The sequence below is a fragment of the Carcharhinus amblyrhynchos genome, chromosome 11 (genome assembly GCF_965287045.1).
Source record: "Carcharhinus amblyrhynchos chromosome 11, sCarAmb.v2.hapA, whole genome shotgun sequence".
NCBI lineage: Eukaryota > Metazoa > Chordata > Chondrichthyes > Carcharhiniformes > Carcharhinidae > Carcharhinus > Carcharhinus amblyrhynchos.
The window spans coordinates 37,741,231-37,762,354 of NC_137334.1; the positions used below are offsets into that span (position 1 = coordinate 37,741,231).

Consider the following 21,124-nt stretch of genomic DNA (forward strand, 5'->3'; position numbering starts at 1 on the left):
TCAAAAGCTAAAAAGAAAAACTTACTCCTGAATAAAACATCAGAAAACCAAACCTGGCTTTGCCATAAGAAAATAGATTTTCTGATGGCGCACCAACAGCAAAGCGATCACCTACAAAGCTACAAGTAAAACACACCAAACGCAAGAAACATTCCTCACTATAGGTCCCATTCAGCACCATAACTGATACAAGAAATCTACAACCTGTACAAGAAAGCCAGATACGATCTAAGGAGATCAAAAGATGCCAAAAGACAGTACTGAACTAAGCTAGAGTCCCAGGCTAGCCACATGGACCCCTACTAACACTGGCAAGGTCTGCAAGACATAACAGGCTACAAGATGAAGGCACGTAAAATCACCAGGTCCAATGGATGAGCTCAATGCATTCTACACTCATTTTGAGCAAGAGGTCAGCGAGAGCACACCCTAGAAGCCTCGGATGAACTTGTATCTGAGGTCACTACTGCAGATGTAAAGCAGCCTTCTCGAAGTTCAACTCATGGAAAGCAACAGGCCCAGATGGGATACCCGGACATGCATTCAGATCCTGTACAGATCAGCTAGCAGTATTCACAGACATCTTCAACTTCTCTTTACAACAATCTGAGGTCTCTATCTGCTTCAAGATGACAACCATCATCCCAGTACCCAAGAAAAGCCAAGCAGTGTGCCTTAATGACTATCGCCCAGTGGCTCCAACATCCATCATTATGAAATGCTTCGAAAAGGTTAGTCATGGCACCAATCAATTCCAGCCTCCCGGATTGCCTGGATCCACAACAGTTTATCTACCCCTTCTACAGATCCACAGCAGATGCCATCGCCCTGGTTCTGCACTCAACCCTGGAACACCTAGACAACAGAAACACCTATGACAAACTATTTATCGACTACAGCTCAACCTTTAACACCATTATTCCTACGAAACTCATCTCCAAACTCTGTGGCCTGGGCCTTGGCTCCTCCCTCTGCGATTGGATCCTGAACTTCCTAATCCACAGACCACAATCAGTAAGGATAGGCAACAACACCACCTCCACAGTCATCCTCAGCACTGGTGCCCTATAAGGCTATGTTCTCAATCCCCTACCATACTCCTTATACACCTATGACTGTGTGGCCAAATGTCCCTTCATCTTGATTTTCAAGCTTGCTGCTAACAGCATCATAGTGGGTCAGATCTCCAACAATGACGAGACAGAGTACAGGAATTAGAGAGAGAATCTGGTGAACTGGTGCGACGACAATAATCTCTCCCTCAATGTCAACAACTTCAGGAAGGTAGTGGAGACCATGCCCCTGTCTACATCAACGGGGATGAAGTAGAAATGGTTGAAAGCTTCAAGTTTTAAGGTGTCCATATCACCAACAACCTGGACATCAGCACCTCTACTTTCTCAGAAGACTGAGGAAATTTGGCATGTCAGCTACAACTCGCAGGCTTTTACAGATGCATCATAGAAAGCATTCTTTTTGGTTGTATCATAGCTTAGTATGGCTCATACGCTGCCCAAGACTGCAAGAAACTACAAAAGGTTGTTAATGTAACCCAATCCATCAGGCAAACCAGCCTCCCATCCACTGACTCTGTCTACACTTCCCACTGCCTCGACAAAGCAGCCAGCATAATTAAGGACCCCACGCATCACGGATATTCGCTCTTCCACCTTCTTCCATCGGGAAAAAGATGCAAAGTCTGAGATTATGTACTAATCGACTCAAGAACAGCTCCTTCCCTGTTGCTGTCAGACTTTTGAATGGACCTACCTTGCATTAAGTTGACATTTCTCTGCACCCAAGCTATGAATGTAACACTACATTCTGCACTCTCATTTCTTTCTCCATGAGCTGTATGCTGTGTCTGTTTCGTACGCAAAAATAATACTTTCCACTTATCTAATACATGTGACAATAATAAATCAAAATCAAATCAAATGGCCACTAAAAATATTGTGTCAAGCCTATTCCAATGAATCTACTAAGGAGTGACTTGGTAGTGATCTTGGAACGTGTGAAGGAGAATAACCAATGAAGAATACTGAATGAGGAATCAGTAACATTTATGAACCATATTCCAATTTTATTAAACTATAAACAATTATAGAAACCACAGTAAATGCAACGACTACATAAAAAACATGAACTGATCCTGTATTATCCTTTCTGAACTTGCATGTGAGTGGATAGTGTTTGTGTACTCCTGGGAATGAAAACAACACTAGAGTTTTCACTGAAGGTTTCTTTTGGTTGCTTGTATAGTTGTTTCATTTACGCACTATCGTGACACAAAGAATTAATCTAAAAACATAAAATGTTAAAATGTAGGATAATTTAATTTGGTTGACCCAAATGTTGTAAGAGCTAATTAACACTGCACTGAAGTGATTTAAAGCATGTGTGAAATGTTCAGTTAGGAAAAAAATGCTTATGTCAATTGAACAAGGTCGAGACCAAAAAGATAAAAAATTGCATTAGTAAGTGACTCACAAAAGTTCATTTTGGTCAGCTTTTGCCCAATATATCAGTGACTTCTCCCTGAAGTACAGTTGCAATACCTCAAAATAAACACCAAGGTTCAGTTTTGAATTGCTTCAAGAGTTGTTAGCAAAATATATCAAATTTCAAAGATTGACAACACCTCATTTTGAAGAGTGAAGAAACACTTGAATCTACATTTTTTTCACGAAGATCATGAAGTAGCATGTAAACCAAGAACATTTCTTTGTTAGGAGATTTTCCTGCACAGCAAGAAACTAGAGTTCAACTGAAGAATAATTGTCCCCTTTCACTACATGGGTCTTAAAAACCATGTCAGAAAGTCCAATGCTGCAGTACACTTACAATTTGTATCCATTATTATACAACTGCATGCATTAGCTGACTTTCAAATATCAAATGTTGGATCAGATTAGCTAGAACAAACGTACAGACAATACCTTGCAATAAAATATACCTCGAATTTATTGGAAGTAGCCATAAATGCATCAGTTATTTAATTTATAAGGAGTGTTCACTAATTTTGTTCAGGGCTTAAAGTAATTTCAAAAACATTAATTAAGCAAACCATATACTGAATACAATCCAACAAAACCTACAGTACGTAAAGAAAACGGGTATAAATTTAATTGTGTTTCACCAGCAACAGCAAAATTATGCACTAATGTGCAATGCTCAAACTCCCATCTATTTTATTCAAACATTCTACTAAAAGCAGAAAAATCTGGTACTCTCCAATAACAATGAAAGGACATCCCAGATCACTTCATTGGAAATCAGAGCCCATGCTTCTTGTTTTAGAAATCATGCACAAGTCAAACTTCCTTTGCATACAAAGTAATCATTTTCACATAATTTATATCATCAGTGCATATTATTACCAGTGATCCCTTCAATTTGCCATTGTCAGCAAAACATATTGCAGCAGGGAGAGCTGGTAATGAGAAGTTTACATTTCCCAATTCATTTAATTTACCACCTTAACTGAATGGAGTGGAAATACTAAATGTGGAAAACACACAGTTCAGAAATATTTTGAGATAGTAGGCCAACAGATGTCAAAAATACTATCATACATAAGATTTCAAAAAAGATAAAAACTGCTAAAATATGGAGTTGTCCAGGAACCCTTCACCAGCTTGTCAGAGGAATTTACTTGCGCACATCATTCTGTGGCTGTTCACCTAATTTTATTTAAAGGTGAATAAACCAGTTTATAGAATGAGTTTCATCTTATATACAAAATGGAATACAGCTGGTTGTTAAAATCTATTATTTACTTCGTATATTTTGGATTTTAGTGGCAGATATTATCGCTGATTTCCACTTGACATTGTGGCATCTGGGAAGCAATATATGCCAATTTTATAGTTCAACCTGAAATAGGAAAAAAAAAATTAGAAACAATACAAGGGAAGCAACTTTATTTAAGGGCAAAAGATCAAATGCAATTAATAAATGGAGTACATAGAGAACTAGTAAGTGTTAAATATCTTAAAATATAAAGCTGAAAAGTTTCTTAGGTTTATTGACTCATGTTGGTTTGGGGTTAACCAGTCTGCCTCAAACTGACAATCAAACATTTCATTTCACTCAGAACTAGTGGCAGCAGAGCTATAAAAAAACCCATCGGAATTATGAAATGACAATCAAAATAATTTTGATCTCAGTTTTGTCCATCTTGTGCTCTTTACAGCATTCAAACACCTGGAGGGTAATTATTCAGAATTACTGTACAGTGATTTGACAATCTCAAAATCTAAAAGATGAAGTTGTTAAGGCAAATCGAAAATGGCTGTTAAAGAAATCTCAGTGGAACAAATATAATCACTTCCAAATTGTACAGTGCTGGATCAAACATCTGGAATTCATTAACACTACTGTGGCAGCACAAAGACACCCAAAGCAATTCACGAAGACCCTATCACTACATTCTCAAGGTAACTGAACAGCTTCTCTCGTATCTAGAGAACAAATAAACTGAAGGAAAAACTAGACCTAAGCTTGGGACGCAATATTAATTAATTTATGGTCGGTTTACTTTTCAGAAAGATATTTTCAATTCAACAGGAAGGCCAAAACGTACTGATCTTCTGCTTGGAAAATTCACACTGGATTGGTCACGTTTTCTGCAATGTAAAAGGTAATTCTAATATCAGAGATATGTCCTCTACCAGAAGCAGTAGGAACTTGTCTGACTTACAATGACCTTCCTTCTCAAAAATTGGAATCCTATTGCAATTTAAGTACAAAGACAACCACTTAGGATCCAAAGTGGGTACGGCTGGACCACAATAATAAATACATCCCTCATAGTCAAGAACATTTTATCTCTTGTGCTCACAACGGAAATAATCATTGTAATACGTCTTACTGAGATTATCATGCTAGGTCGGTGACATTGAGTTGTTCAGAACAGGAAACTTTCAGGCTGTTGCAGAATTTTTTAAAAATGAGACATTCCTCAATGTTAAAGGTGCCATGTCAATGCAAATTGTTATTCAAATGTGTTGTCTGCATTAAGCAAATTAACCTCAACCAAGGTAGTGCCTGGATGGCAAGCAACAAAAAGAACGCCGCTCTTCTTCACTGTCTAATTACTCCTGCCAAACATATTCATATATAGCTGTGGGATAAAGGGAGGATTTTGCTCCTTTTGATAACTCCCACAATCAGACATCTTACAACGCTGACAGACCCATACCTGAGGAATGGTTACATCAGCAAGGTATTAAAAGATTCTGAGGCAAAAGGGATTGAAAATCATTATAACTCAGTCTTCATGGGAGAAAGAGGTAATAATTGAAGGCAGGAAACTATTAAATTTCATGGAATGCAATCTTTCATTTTTAAAATTAATTTCATCAACATTCAAGCAAATACAGATAAAGTATTATATCACAAGAGGATACAATACTGAAAAATGTCAACATTGTGACTTGGTAATACTTTTCTGCACCACTTTTTCACAACCCATTCAACACCCTTATGTAATCCAGATCAGTTAAACTTTACATTATATGTTAGTTGGCCAAGTATAAGAATATGATGCCTGCCTTGTGTGAACAATTCACGGGTCAAGGAGAAATTCCAAAAACTTTGACTTGAAAACCTTTCTTTGTTCTGGTTCTTCATCTCTCTCGTGGGTTAATTAATTATGGATAGTCAGCATAGCTTTGTCAAAGGGAGGTCATGCCTAACAAATCTGTTAGAATTTTTCAAAAATGTGACCAAGTGTGTGGATGAGGGAAGTTCAGTTGACATAGTTTGTATGGATTTTTAGCAAAGCTTTTGACAAAGTCCCACATGGGAGACTGATTGAGAAGGTTAAAGTACATGGAATTCAGAGAAACTTGGTGTGATGGACCTTAAAAGGCTCAAGAGGTAATTGTAGCAGGCTGTTCGAATGACTAAATGCCAGTGTCCAGCGGTGTACCACAAGGATCAGTAATGGGACTCTTATTGTTATATACATAAACAATATAGATGAAAATGTGGGGGCAATGCTAAGCAAGTTTGCAGATGACACCAAGCTTGGCAAGATGGTTAATAGTGAAGAAGGTGGCTATAGATTACAGAAAGATATAGAAGGGTTGGTCAGATGGGCAGAGCAGTGACAAATGGTATTTAACCCTGATAAGTGAAAAGTGATGCACATTGGAAGAAGAAACAAAAGGGAGCATTTAATGAATGGCAGAACACCAGGAAGCTTAAAGAAAGAGGAGGATCTTGGGGTAATTATTCACAGTTCCCTGAAGTTGGCACAACATGTGAATAGGATAGTTAAAAGGGCACATGGCACACTTGTTTTCATCAGTCATGGTATAGGGTATAAGAGCAAGAAGATAATGTTGGAGTTGTACTGAGAGCTGGTTAGACCACAGCTAGAGCAGCGTGTCTGGTCATTTCACTATAAAAGGAAGAATGTGATAGCACTAGAGGTGATACAGAGAGGTTCACCAGGATGTTACCTGGCATGGAACATTTGAGCTTTATGGAAAGACTAGGCAGACTTGGATTGTTTTCATTATAGCAGAGAAGACTAAGGGGGAACATGATGGTGTATAAGATTAAAGGGATTATGGACAGGGTGAATAGGGAACAGCTGTTTCCTTCGTTGGAAGAGTCAATCACATGGGGGCATAGCTTTAGGGTAAGGGGCAGGAGATTCAGAGGGGATTTGAGAAAAAGCGTTTTCACTTAGTGTTGCAGGAATCTGAAATGCACTGCTAGGAAGGTTGGCAAGGCCGGAAACTTTACAACCTTTAAAAAATATTTAGATGAGCACTTAAAATATTACACAGTATGGATAAGAGCAGGAAAATGAGATTATTCATGTCTTCAGTGGTACATATTGTTGGTGCAGACACAATGGGCCAAAGGGCCTTTTCTGCACTGTATGGCCCAATGACAATGACTCAGGAGATAAATAAATTGGGAAGGAAATATGAAAGTCTAAATTGTATTCAGCTTGATAGAAGATATCAATCAATGAGGTGAATGCCCTAAACTTAGCCCAAATTTTATTTGCTTTATACAAGTTTGATTGGGCCTCAACTTCCATGGAATGGCAGTCAGAGTCAGATTGTCAATCCACTCCTAGTTACTTACCTGGAAATAGAGCCGCTCCTTTCTTACCTGGCCTTCTGACTCAGGCCTAGTGAGAACTGTGTTGGGCAGCATGTTTCTGAGCCCTTTAGTTGAGGGTTGGAGAGTCAAATGTTAGGAAGTGCCTTTTACGACACTAACTGCTGTAAAGCAGATGAGCTTAAAGGACCAGCCATTTTCAGAAATTAGGGAGAAAGCAACTGTAGGATTAAGGAGGTTGGGGGAGGGTAGTGGTGTCGTAGGTGTGCTAAGTAGGGGTCACATGAGGATTGGGTGGGGTGTTAGGAGGAGGGGGGGATTCAGGACTGCAATTACCCAGGAATTAGTGACCCAATCCATATTTCCATTTTCATGAAATTTAAATTGTACTTTTGGATCATTCCAATTGCAGTTGCCCAAAGTTGGAACTTTCAGGCAATCACAATGCAATCCTTATTTGGAGACTTCCTTGGCGCATTTTTGGGGTACCCACACCAATTATGACACCTCAGAGTCTGAAAGTTACAGGACAATGTGTAAGTAATGTGCATATATTCACATTTACATCAATTTAGAACAGTTTCATCCTTTATTTACAACAGAGATACAATAGAAACCAGTTGCAATTGAAAATATCAATGATACAAGTGACCAAAGGTTGCATGACCAGCTGAAATATTTTAAAGTTTGATTATTATACTATAATTCGATGTGGGTTTAATTTTTTAGGAACTGATGAAAGGAAATTGATGTTATTAGCAAATAAAGGGGAGCTTCATCCCAGTAGAACTTTCATAGAAAGGTTTCACCACTTCAATGAACTGTTTGATTTTTGCAAATTAATCTGCACTTTAAAAAAAATACATATAGTACCTTAATTACCTTTTTAGCTGGAAATGTGTCGTCTAATTTTGGTTTAAGTTCCTCTAACCTCTCTCTCAACAACTGCGATATCACTTTGGCATCTCTACTGTTTATATATTCTCCTGCAGCATTTTTCTGCAAGGCAAAAACATTACATATTTTGCAAAAGCAAAACTATACATTCTTGAGAAAAATGAATAGTTGATAATGGTGACAAGATTACATTCTTAAGCACTGCAGCATGCAAGGGCAGAAGAGAAGTCTTTAGCATAATTCTTCATTATGCTAATTGCCATGTTCATCAAGCCCTGAAGGGGCAGCGTTCACAGAGGTTATATATTTGCCTACATTGATGATGGAGGCGGCGGCAGGGAATTCACATTTTTTCAAAAATAGTTAAAACCAGATGCTGCCCTTCTGACTTACATAAAGCACTGGTAAATGTCTACGAATCAGTAATGTGTGTATTTTTTGGGTGTATGATGGTGCAAAAGCTACAAGGTAGAAAAGGCAAAAAAGGTCAATGTGATACTTGATGAGATGTCTTTATCTATCTCATTTGGAATGTTGAGGTCAGGGATTGGGAAATTCTTAAAAAAAAAGAAAATTTTTTGATTAATCATCTGGATCTTGTTAGAAAAATCATGGCGCGTTAACAACACATGCTGTTATTAAAACATAAATCACCCAGCAGAAGAAGAGGTAAACTGTGAGTTTTGAATCTTCAGAACTTGTTGGCCCTTTTAATCTGTTTGCTTCACACAAAAGGTGCGTCAACCTCCCTGTTATTTTTAAGGACTTTCTGAATTAATAGTCCATTAAACTTGTCACAGAAAGTTAGTGCTGGAATTTTTCTTCTAAATTCATTCTTGGAACGTAAGTGACACAGGCAAGGTCAAGAATTTATTCCTCACCCCTAAACGCCGTCTAGAAGGTGGTGTTTTTCTAGGTGGTTGAGATCACAGCATTGGATGGTGTTGTTGAAGAAGTCTTGGCAAGTTGCTGCAGTGAATTTTGTAAATAGTATGTACTGTTGCTATTGTGTAGCAATGATGAATGGAGTGAATTTGAGGAGATGGATGGGATGCTGGTCAAGAGCTGCTTTATCTTTGATGAAATCAAGCTTCGAGTGTTTTTGGAGCAGCATTCATCTAAGCAAATGGAAAGTATGCCATCACATTCCTGACTTCTATTTTGTAAATGGTGGACAAGGTTTGAGAAGCCTGGAGATGACTTACTCACTGCAGAATTCCCAGGCTCTGACCTGCTCGTGGCCACAGTATTTACTTGGTTGGTTAAGTTAAAGGCAGCCCCTGGGATGGTGATGGTGGAGGACTTAGTAATAGTTGACAAGGGGAGATGGTTAGATCTTATTGGAGACAGTCATCGTCAAGCCATTGTGTGGCGCAAATGTTACTTGCCACTTATCAGCCCAAGCCTAAAAATTGACTAGATCTTGCTGCATGTGGGCAAAGGTTGTTCCAGAATCTGAGGAGTTGTGAGTGCATCTGAACACTGTGCAATCATTAGTGAAAATCCCTGAACGTTCATAGTCCTGACTTGGAGAGTCAGTCTTTGATGAAACAGATGAAGATGGTCGGCCTAGGAAAGTACCTTGAGGAACACCTGCAGTGATGTTCTGGGACTGATTTGATTGGACTCTGACAACCACAACCATCTTCCTTAATTCAACTGAACAGCGCAAGTGCCATTTTAATGATGTGATAACTATTACTGCAACGAAAAAGGGACTTACCTGACCTGGAAAGTGAAAAATCAAAGTGTTTAATCTTATTCCTGCGTGAAATAAATCATTGTGAAGAGATTTTAAAAACATCCAATTTAAATTGTTTCTTCCTTCCATAAGGACATACTTACATTCCTTCCTTACACTTATGTTCCTTCTTATCCTCTTTCTATACCCAGTTGGACTGAAATTTGTATGCCTGCCTCTGTTTTTATCCACATTCTTTAAATCTCATTGGTTAAGGAAATACATTGGTGCTCCCACTACTCACTATGGACTCTGTGCAGCTGCTCTCATCATCCTGTTATCTACTTGCACTTCCAGCAAGTTATGGTACAAAGGATCTTTCAGCTAAGGATGTCTCCTTTATGTAATAGCATATGAAAGGCTTTTAAAGATAATAAAACTAAATCCCATCAATTTGAAACAAGGCAGGGAAGGACAGGAACTTTTTTTAAAGCATTGCTGGCCATCTCAGTAGTAATAAGCAGTGTGAGTAATCCAGTTGGGCTTTTCCTCCCTTGCACGTTTAGCTGAGCTATGGGACGTGAAGATGGATTAGTAAGCTTCAGAGGAAAGTGTAATGGTGTGCTCTGTATGATATCCTTTTCCAGAAAGATATGGCCCAATTGCTTACCTTTTTTCCTTGGAATGGATAGAATTTAACTGTAGGGTAAGCTCTGATGCCAGCTGTTTGGCAAATGTGTGGGTTACTCTGGCAGTCCATTTTTCCTGCTTTGACTTCACCTTTGATTGACTGTTTAAAAAAAATGTATTTAATGTACAAAAGCAAAAGACTACAAAAGTTGGAAATACAAAATTTAAACAAAATGCTGGAAATTTGCAGGTCAGACAGCATCTAAGAAGAAAGAAAACAGATTAAAAGTGAGAATTTTCTAGCTGGCTAGCCATTCAAATTCCCATATTCCGTTGGCAAGACACTGCTGGCATAAAGGGGTGAAAAATTCTCGCCAACATTTCAGAGCAATGACATATTATCAGCATCTAAATGTATGATCATTTCCTTTATTTCTAAAGCTGGTTCTCTAGTTCAGTACACAATAAAAGAAAGTAGCACAAATTCCAAAGGAAGCTAAGCACTCTATGTGTGCTTGAGTATATTCATCTGAAAACATGCATAGTCTATTGTTAAAGTATCGCACTGAACAGCCAATTTAAGAGTTAGCTCACAATATATGAAGGTAGTTACGAGCTATTGAGATGATTAATAGCTTGTTTACACACAAAGTAGCAATGTATTATAAGGCATAAATACAATGAGCACTCATGGTTAGTCAAATCTCACTTTTAATGAAAAGTTGAGTAATTGCAATTTAGGAAGTATGAGATTTATACCCAGCTGCAACCAACACTCAGTGCTGTTCAATGAATATATTTTTAGTAAATGTTTTGTGAAACTCTCTTGGCATATGGGATAAAGGCAATTGATTGGACTGGAAAAATGCACAGAAGCAGTCCAGCTGTGAGGAAATTAAGTGTCCCTATAGCATTTGTAACTTAATTTAAAGCAAAAGAACGACTGCAGACTAATTATCAAGATATTTTCACATTTGTGAAATTCAAGGGAAAAAAATGGAAAATTTGCAATGCAATAACTTTCACACCCGCTACACCTACAAGATATAATTGTTGCGAACGGCATCAATTAATAACAGATGATGGATGGCTAGTTCGTGATGTGGAACAACACTAAAAGCACAGATTCAATCTCCGTACCGACTGAGGTTATCCATGAAGGCCTCACTTTCCCAACAATGCTACTCTCATTTGAGGTGGTGATCCTTAGTTTAAAATCACCATCAGTCAGCTCTTTCTCAAAGGGGAGAACATCCTAAAGTCCTCTGGGATTATGGCGACACTGCATTTTCATTTTGGAACAATAATTTTGATTTTACACTAGAGTACGATGACTATAGTGTCTGACAAGGTGCAAGCATACAGTAGCAACTGCCTGTTATTTACAGAACTGAAATCTGCTCCCTTGTCTAAATGGCAGAATTATAAACTCCACTAAACCATAATGCTGTTGGTTCCTAGAACATGAGCTCATTTTCTATCAGTCCTCACAATCTATGGAGGGACAACTAAACGCTTGCAGGTTTAATGAAATAATAATTTCTGATAAAAGATGCAACCCAATTTTTAAATATCTCAAAACTCAAGATGTCTGGGGAAAGAACGGTGTGCTGTCTCTGACTTAAAAGTGTTCAGCATAGTATCCATAGTAAACCTTTGGTCTTTTCACACCACCCGGTTGCCAAATTGAGGGAAATGTGCTGCAGTGATATCTCTGGTACACATCTATAATGCATTAAAGGTAGGTAGATAGGATTGCAAGGATGGGTTACAATTCTCCTGTTTAGCACTTTACTTGGAAGTTAGGTTTTTATTGATTGTGAAGCTTTTTTGGCAATTAACATAAACACTAAGTAAGAAGTATATTTAAAATGCAGCTTTGGATTCACCCCATTTTTTGGGCTATGGTAGCACAGTGGTTATGGTACTAGAGTTCAAATCACTTATTGTAAAACTGAATTCAATGAACATGGTATCCTCTGGATTGATAGCAGGATCACAAGAATTACGAGGCAAGCTGTTGGATTGTCACAAATCTAACTAAGTTCACTCTATTCCACAAAACCTTCCACTCCTCAGTTTTGTCTGCACATGATCTGCATGTTACATTATGTGGTTGACAATTTTCTCTTTAGGACAACTAGGAATAGATAGGAAGTACTGTCTAGCTTGCATCGCCCAAATCTCTGTTAACTACCTTGCTCTTTTCCTTAAATCTGTGCTGACTTCCCTTAAACTGCATTTGTCCACGTGATTATTAATTTGTCCATGTGGTTATTAATTTGCCCCTGTCTACATCAATGGGGACAAAGTAGAAAGGGTTGCGAGCTTCAAGTTTGTCCAGATCATCAATAGTTAAGAAAGCCCACCAATGACTCTCTCAGAAGATTAATGAAATTTGGTATATCAGCTGCGATTCTCACCAACTCTTACAGATGCGCCATAGAAAAACATTCTTTCTGGTTGTATTACAGCTTGATATGGATCCTGCTCTGCCCAAGATTGCAAGAAACTATAAAAACTCATGAAGGTAGCCCAATCCATTGAGCAAACCAGCTCCCTGTCCATTCACTTTGTCCCAAATTATGCTGCCTCGGCAAAGCAGCCAGCATAATTTAGGACCTCACGCACCCTGGGCATTCTCTCTTCCACCTTCTTCCGTTGGGAAAAAGATACAAAAGTTCTGATGTCATGTACAAACTGACTCAAGAACCGCTTTTTCCCTGTTGCTGTCAGACTTCTGAATGGACTTACCTTGCATTAAATTGATCTTTCTCTATACCTCAGCTCTGACTGTAACACTACATCCTGCACTCTTTTGTTTCCTTCTCTATGAATGGTACGCATTGTCTGGTTGCCGTGCAAGAAACAATTCTTTTCCCTATATGTTACATGTGACAATAAAATATCAAATTAAAATTCAAACAATTTTGTCCCAGAGGTTCCACACGAATGACGTTAAATTCACTGGCTTGTTTTGAACAAGTATCTAATATTGGCAATTCTCCTGTCCTTCAGCACCATTCCTGAGTTTAAGGAGTACTGGAAAATTATGGCTCGTGCCTCTACAATTTCCACTCTCATTTTGATACATTTTGTCCTTTAAGTAACTTCTGAAAGAACTGGATATGTTCATAAACTTATTCAATACTCACTGTGAAGCACACAATGTCTATTTTCTAGGCTCAATTTTTGCAACGTTTTCTTCATTTTATTAAAAGTATGGTATAGAAAGACCAAGGCCTGAATTTTATGTAGACTGGGTGGATACGCACCCAACATGGAAGCGTGTGAAATTGTGGGAGACGCTGGACATTCATTCAGACATAATCATGCACTTTAGCAATATTTTGGTTCGTGGACACAAGCGAGAGCCAGAAATGCGCCCACCAAAATCAAGCAGGCAATTTAGCCTGTTAATAAATTTATATGGGCCTTCTGCTTTTACGCTTGGCGGACGGGCTGACTGACAAGAAGGCCTTCATGTTTTTGCTGCAACTTCAATCCAAGGCAGGGTGAACTGCCAGAGCTGAAATAAAATTAACAAATATGTGTTTGGTGACTGAGGTCTGTGTTTGATTGTGCTGCCCAACACTTGTGGCATAGTTTTGTCATCGATATATATTTTTCATGGTTTGGCAGCTCCTTGAGACAACGCCATAATAGCTGTCCACAAGACAGCACATCAGAAATGCCAGCCCCACCTCATCTTCTGGACTCCCACTCTCTTCCCATCGTCCCTGGCAGCACTCAGTCTTCCACAGAGCACGTATCATGTCTGATGGCCATTTATTGGCGAGCCAGCTTGAAATTATGCTCCAGGGCTGACCGTGTTGAGAATGTGTTTCGTGCCTGCTTCTGAGCCAGTGAGTATGCATGCCCAACAGGCAAAAAGTTGAAGCCTAAAGGCTTTACCAGTAGTAGTTGTTTTTGTAAAAATGTTAAGCAACAGGAAACAAATCATTATAACTGTCTACTATATGATATTTACCTTAGCTAAAAGCTCAAACTCAGGAGCAAAGTTCCGGCAAGGGCCACACCAAGGTGCATAGAAATCAATCACCCAATGGTCCTTTCCTTTTAATACTTGGTTTGTAAAGTCTTCTGGTGTGAGTTCTATAGAAATTTGAGGAAGAAATCTGGGTAAAAGAAAAGAAAGATAGTGATATATTGTAAAGGTAAAACAAATGAATGCTTTCAACAGTTTATTGTTTGTGACATCTTGCTTGTCACTCAATTGCAGGCGGAGTTATATGGGAAATGCAGAAAGTCATTCCCTTCAGTTCCTTGAGTTTGGCACGCAATTTGGTCAGATTGCAGCCTCAAACTCAATAAGCAACATTTATATAAATAGTATTCATTTGTTTACCCTTTAGATTTACTATCAGAATCTGTGCGCACCACTTCATGGATTCACAAATGCAATTTCTGAGAATTGTGACCTTGTCTTGTTTCCATTGTTATCTGATGCACCATAGCATTAAGTTGTATTGTTACTGAACTAAGTAATCTAAAGGCTCCATCTGGGCAACGTGGGTTTGAATCCCACTAGGGCAAATGGTGACATTTGTGGTCAATACAAATCTGAAATTAAAAACTTGAATGACCAATTGTCAACTGTTGTAAAATCCCATCTGGTTCACTAATGTTCTTTAAGGAGGAAAATCTGCCACCCTGATCAGTTTGGCTTATAAGTGATTCCAGATCCACAGAAATGTGATTGACTCTTAAATGCCCTATGAAATGGAGGACAACTAGGTATGGACAATAAATGCTGGCTCAGCCAGCAATGCCCACATTCTGTGAATGAACAAAATCATCAGATGGTTACTGACCATTAAGCATTTGAATATTTTAACTCTTATTTTTAAATTTGCAATACGTCTTCAAACATTTAATCAATACATAGAAACTTACCCTAATGCCCAAGACCCAAGTGACTCTGCATTCCTGGACCAACCAGAATAGCTACTGTAGGGAGAAATAGGAAACTGTTACAAGCTGTAAGTGAAGCCAAAAGATGGAAACAAAATGGTGTACATCAACTAGAGTTTACATTTTATTTTAATATTTAGTTACCAGCTATTAGCCTGGGGAATTAATAATGGAAAATAAAGAAATGGGAGGTGAATTGAACAGGTATTTTGCATCTTTCTTTAATATAGAAAATACAAGTAACATGCCAAAATAGCTGCAAAATTAGGAAATGGAAGAGAGGGATTGTCATGCACTCCTTTTATGGGGACTTACAGGGGGTATTCCCCAGTGCATCTTCTGGTACCTCTGGGATATGAACTCCTAGAAATCTGATGTAATGGGCCAAAAAGTTCAAAGCTTTGTTAAGTATGGGCAGCTATGTCAGATATAAGTTGTTATGCACTTAATATGAACACATGAATTAAGAACAGGAATAGGTCACTCAGTAAGATCATAGCTGATCTGATTTATCATCAACTCCACGTTCCCAACTGTTCTCAGTCAATAAGCAAGAGGGTGAAACACTATCTAGCGCTGCTTTAAAAATATCCAAATACTCTGCTTTCACCACCTTTTGAGGAACAGAGTTTGAAAGACTTACAATCCTGACAGAAAATAATTTCTCCTAATCTCAGTCCTAAATGGATGATCCCTATTTTTAGATTCTCCAATGGCTGAAAACCCCCTTTCCACATCTACTTTGTCTTAATCCCGTTTGCTATAAGGACTGTAATTCTGTAGATTCTGTGATGTGAGATAAGAATATAGTTTATAATATTAATTGCCTACAAAAAGAAAACAATGTTTGGTCAAGAGTGCTTTTGGTAATCTGTTATAGTAAAAGTTTAAAAACACAAAATCTTGTGTTATTCTTTCAGCTATCAACCAGAAGTTCAAATCTCTGTTTTACAAATTATAGATTGCTATTGAGATTACAATTAGCGGAATACTCTGCACTAGCATGATTCACTCCAGAATTCATTTATAAATTCCTGCTGAAAACAAAAGTGTGATTGACTCTAGTTTTTACACAAATTTGAATGGTTGATTCCAGAGATGAGGGGGTTAGCTTATGAGGAGAGATTGAGTAGACAAGGCCTGTACTCATTGGAGTTTAGAAGGCTGAGGGGAGATCTTATAGAGACGTATAAGATAATGAAGGGGCTAGATAGGGTAGAAGCAGTGAGATTATTTCCACTTAGAAAGGAAACAAGAACTAGAGGGCACAGCCTCAAAATACGGGGTAGTCAATTTAGAACAGAGTTGAGGAGGAACTTCTTCTCTCAGAAGGTAGCAAAACTTTGGAATTCTCTGCCCACTGAAGCAGTGGAGGCTACCTCATTAAATGTGTTTAAGTCACAGATAGATAGATTTTTGACCAATAAGGGAATTAAGGGTTATGGGGAGCAGGCGGGGTAAGTGGAACTGAACCACTATCAGATCAACTATGATCTTATTGAATGGCAGGGCATGTTTGAGGGGCTAGATGGCCTACTCCAGCTCCTATTTCTTATGTTCTTATGTAAAACTTGGAATTTTTGGGAGAATCCCACTCCGATCTTTAGATAAGGGAGAAAGATATTAAGCTGGGAGAGGCCTTTGAATCATGCATTGGAAAATTGAGTTGATTCATACTCTAACATTCAGACATAGCTGTGATGTTTAAAGATACTTGAAAACAATACCCAATCGATGCAATTAAAAATCTCACGCTGACTGGATATTATAATTAAGCAAGCAAAAGGTGATTGTGACTGGTTTTAAGAACTGTACTTTTTAGATGATGTAACCTTAATCAATGAATGTGAATGGATAGAGATAACTCCTAGACTTTTATTGGTATATGCCAATTACTTGTAATCAAATTTGAACTACAATTGCCTATGTATTTTTGAATGATTTCAGAGTCCTAATGCTATAGTCTTCAATAAATCCATCTTGAAATCACTCCATGGGCATGATTTTACCATTGCGTCATGCTCATTTTCAGGCATGAGGCCATTAATTCAATTTAAGCCCATGTCTGCGCAGATGGCCACTTTACCAAGGCCTGAAAATGGCTGCATTCCGAATCACACCCGAAGCGGGCGCAACGGCGATTTAAATGCATTTGCTTGCATTTAAATTGAATTAATAGGTTGCCCACCCAACTTTACCAGTACTTTCCCCTTTACCATTGCTTTCGCCTGTCCAGATTGCTGAGCAAGTCTGTCTTGTACCCAAAAGTTTGTTTTGGGCGCTCCAGCATTTGAAGAGGTAAGTTCAGAGCTTCCAGCGGCTCTATAACTCAGATTGGTGTGGGTGGGGGAGGGGGGGGCAGATCATTCTCTGGCAGGGGGAGGGAGGAGGAGGCGGGTGAGATGTATCTCTGGTGGGGAAGAGGAGGGAGGTTAGATCGTTGTCTGGTGGGAGTGGGGAGGCCGGACTGTTGTCTGGTGGTGATGGTGATGGGTGGTGGTGGGGTCATTCTCTGGTGGGGTGAGATAGTTCATTCTATCCCATCACATTTCTAATTCTGATCATTCCTGTTATAAATGTTACTTAGATTATATTCCACTTGCCATGAATGTTTTTTTCCCCCTACACCAGCAAGTTCAGAACAAGTAGAAATTATCTTATTACCATTTCACAAATTATCTTCTAAATTTGGAAATGCAGATCTTAGAATTTACTACAAATTGGTTGTGGCTAAACACAATTACAAAGGCTGTTGAATCAAGAAACGGTTATTTCTACATGCACCTATATGTTTCATTACACAACTTCAATAAAGGCGTGGAAATGTACCTCAGTGGATTTTGCAAGTACAGGCAGCAGAGAGAAGGGATTCCACAGCTATAATAGTGCATGTGCACTTAGTTAGTGAAGCTGTCAAAGTATTCGGCTATGATTATGTGAAATATACTGGGAAGGAGGCCAGATGGATCTCTGGTGAGAAGAGGTGGGGGACAGGGGTGGGGGGGTCCATTGCCACTCTGTGTGTGATCATTGGAGGGAGAAGGGGGCAGAGGCTCATGATCAGTCTGTGTAGCAGGCAGGTGGGTGGATAAGGGGGACAATTCTGTTGTGGGGGCCGTCGCTCTCGCTTTTCGCTCCTGGGTAGCTTTATCTGCTTTTTGCGGCCCGGGAGCAATGTGGCAGGGTGTGTTTTTCAATTTTTTTTCTCACTACGTATACGCAGTTCAAAGCTCCAATCAGAGTTGCACCATTTCAGGTGCAATAATCCCTGCCCACAGCGCAATTCAGACTTGCAATCTTTTTTTCAGGCTAAATGCATATGGGGGCGCCTGAGAACAAATTTTCAAGTCAGATCTGAATTGCGGCCAGATTCAACAGTTAGAATCAAAATGGTAAAAAAAAAAATCGGGCCCTGTGACTTTATCCGCTTCCCTGAGGGGGAACAATAGTTTTAAATACGAGAAAGCTATTCTGACAGCCCCCGTAACAGGATTATTACATGTAAGCCATTACATAACAATGAGGAATTCTGGAAGAAGAGAAATTAACTATGAATTAATTGGTTTTAAAAAAGCACACAACTAAATACATTTTTATAATACATACTGGTACTTGTAAGCATTATTAGTGTTCAGTGGGTAGAGTCGGATCTCTGGATAGGCCTGCACATTTTCTTTCTGACACATAGAGTAATACTTCTGACAGTCCATGCTGCCCACGTTGACTGTCCCATTCAGCATCTACAAAGAGAAGCCAGCTGCATTATACTTGAAAAGTACGGAAAATTTTGACTGCAGTGAAATCGACTCGAAGCATCAGTTTTAGATGGTTGGAATAATGATTGGGATTTTCCACTCCAACCCATAGTGGGGATCATGGCAGGTGAGAGTAGAAAATGCCCATTGTGGGGGAGTGAGTCAAACATGTTTATTGTTGGGAGAGCGTGCAATGTTGCAGGTCCTTTTGTGGGCCAGGTCAGGTTCATTCTAAAGGCACATGGCAGGTTTTATTAAAAATACTCTCCAGGCACACCATATTAAGAAAGCACACTAGGTACACTGGGAGATCAGGGCACCTGCACAACAGCGCCCAACAGTTGGTTTCCCTGGATCTGACTCTGCTAACATTGGGGTGGATAGTAATTGAAACGCCTGTGTCCCCTCTCCCCCACAAATGAGCCAAAGGTGGTGGTGCTAGATGCAGGCTAACTGCCTGCACCCATATCCCATGCCAGCAAAAACTGTCAGAAATGGGAATGGGAGCAGGAGTCCTAGAACCAGGTCTTGATGTTGTTTGCCAGTTTAATAGGCCCCCAAATCTGTGAGAAAATCTGGGTTGCAGTCTTTTTTGAATGAAGGTATCCTCAATGCATATCAAATTTGGATTATATACAATTTGGTCAGTAGAAAATAGTTATTTGGTAGTAAAGGACTTGAGTCTTGTTGAATAAATAGACATGCTATCAAAGCTTTTCACCCTGCATTCATAAAGACAGCTCATCTGCTATATTGATGAGTGCAAAACAAAAACCTTTGGTAACATCTCTTTTTAGCAATACGGAATACAATACTGTATTATATTACTCTCATTTGCTTCCAATGTACTTTTGGTCCCAGCATGCAATGAAATGCAGAAATCAGTTTTCAACTGATCAGAGCACAATTTTAAAACATTTTTTAAATAACTCGAACATTTATTAAAAGAAAACTCATGCGGGTAACAATTAATTTACTTTGGCTTGGGCAAAAAGAGTTTGAAACAAAATCTTTCTATGGGATTCCTTGACAGAGTTGAAAATCAGATCACAACATTCTCAAGTTACCATTTGGGTGGTTCAAGGGAAGAACATTTTCCTTACCCTGGCCATTCTCTTCCATTCTGGCATTAAAGCTTGGCAAGGGCCACACCATGGAGCATAGAAATCCACCATCCAAAGTTCACTTTGTGCTCTCCTTCTAACCAATCCTTCGAAGGTCTCTGGTGTTAGTGCAATTACTGAGGGATTTATGAGATCCTACTCAAACAGTAAACAAAACCGATCATATAAAATTGGTTGCAAAATTAAAAAATTAAAGCAAATAACTGTTGTATTAAAAACTTCATACCTGAATAAACTCCAGAAGTTCATCAGCTGTATGATGGCCTTCATATTCAAGAACATTGGATTGGTTGAATATTAATGTTGTTGGATAAGCTTGGATGCCATGCTTGAATAGCAATACAAGAATTATTAATATTTTACTTAACTTTCTTCATCAAGCCAAACCTCTCCTCAGAACCCCTTCATCTAAAAAGCTTTCTCTTTTTAGGTTCTGTATTTGCACCCCCATCATTCCCTCAGCCCCATTCCCCCAGTACTATCTCCATGATCATCCAGCTTTTGATAACCTGCAATTTTCTCCAGTTTTCTTCAACTTATGATTGGAAAATCATCCCCATGTTCCCCAGCCTACATCAACTCCCAGTTCCTTAACTACATGCCCCAAAAGAACCCCCAGGTTTGGTTCCTGGGAAGCAGGGATTGTTCTATTAGGAGAGATTGAGTAGATCTGGAGTTTAAGAGTAAAAGGTATCAAATTGAAACATACAAAATTCTTAAGGGGCTTGAAAGCATAGATGTTGGGAAAATGTTTTCCCTGGCTGGGGAATCTAGAACAAGGAGTCAAAGTATTAGAATGGGCACTAGTCATTTTAGGACCAAGATGAAGAGAAATTTCTTCACCTATAGCATTGTGGAGTATATTCAAGACAGAAACAATGGAGTTTTGGGTACATAAGAACATAAGAAATAGGAGCAGGAGTAGGCCATCTAGCCCTTCGAGCCTGCCCCGCCATTCAATAAGATCATGGCTGATCTGTCGCTGCTCAGTTCCACTTTCCCGCTTTCTCCCCATA

General features: G+C 39.0%; 1 protein-coding gene across 2 annotated transcripts in view; it reads right to left on the reverse strand.

Moving 5' to 3' along the window:
• Nucleotides 1-2,062: 2,062 nt before the first annotated feature.
• dnajc10 (DnaJ (Hsp40) homolog, subfamily C, member 10) overlaps nucleotides 2,063-21,124 on the reverse strand; it is a 62,115-nt gene continuing 43,053 nt past the window's right edge. The window contains exons 16-23 of one of the 2 annotated variants that reach the window (XM_080198870.1): nucleotides 20,335-20,436; nucleotides 20,088-20,243; nucleotides 18,836-18,969; nucleotides 15,212-15,265; nucleotides 14,286-14,433; nucleotides 10,335-10,454; nucleotides 7,969-8,085; nucleotides 2,063-3,876 (exon numbers count right to left, since the gene is read on the reverse strand). In XM_080198870.1, coding sequence (XP_080054996.1) covers nucleotides 3,865-3,876; nucleotides 7,969-8,085; nucleotides 10,335-10,454; nucleotides 14,286-14,433; nucleotides 15,212-15,265; nucleotides 18,836-18,969; nucleotides 20,088-20,243; nucleotides 20,335-20,436 — 843 coding nt within the window. In that variant the 3' untranslated portion in view covers nucleotides 2,063-3,864. Of the gene's footprint in view, nucleotides 3,877-7,959; nucleotides 8,086-10,334; nucleotides 10,455-14,285; nucleotides 14,434-15,211; nucleotides 15,266-18,835; nucleotides 18,970-20,087; nucleotides 20,244-20,334; nucleotides 20,437-21,124 lie in introns of both variants that reach the window. The other variant, XM_080198869.1, reaches the window with a different exon arrangement.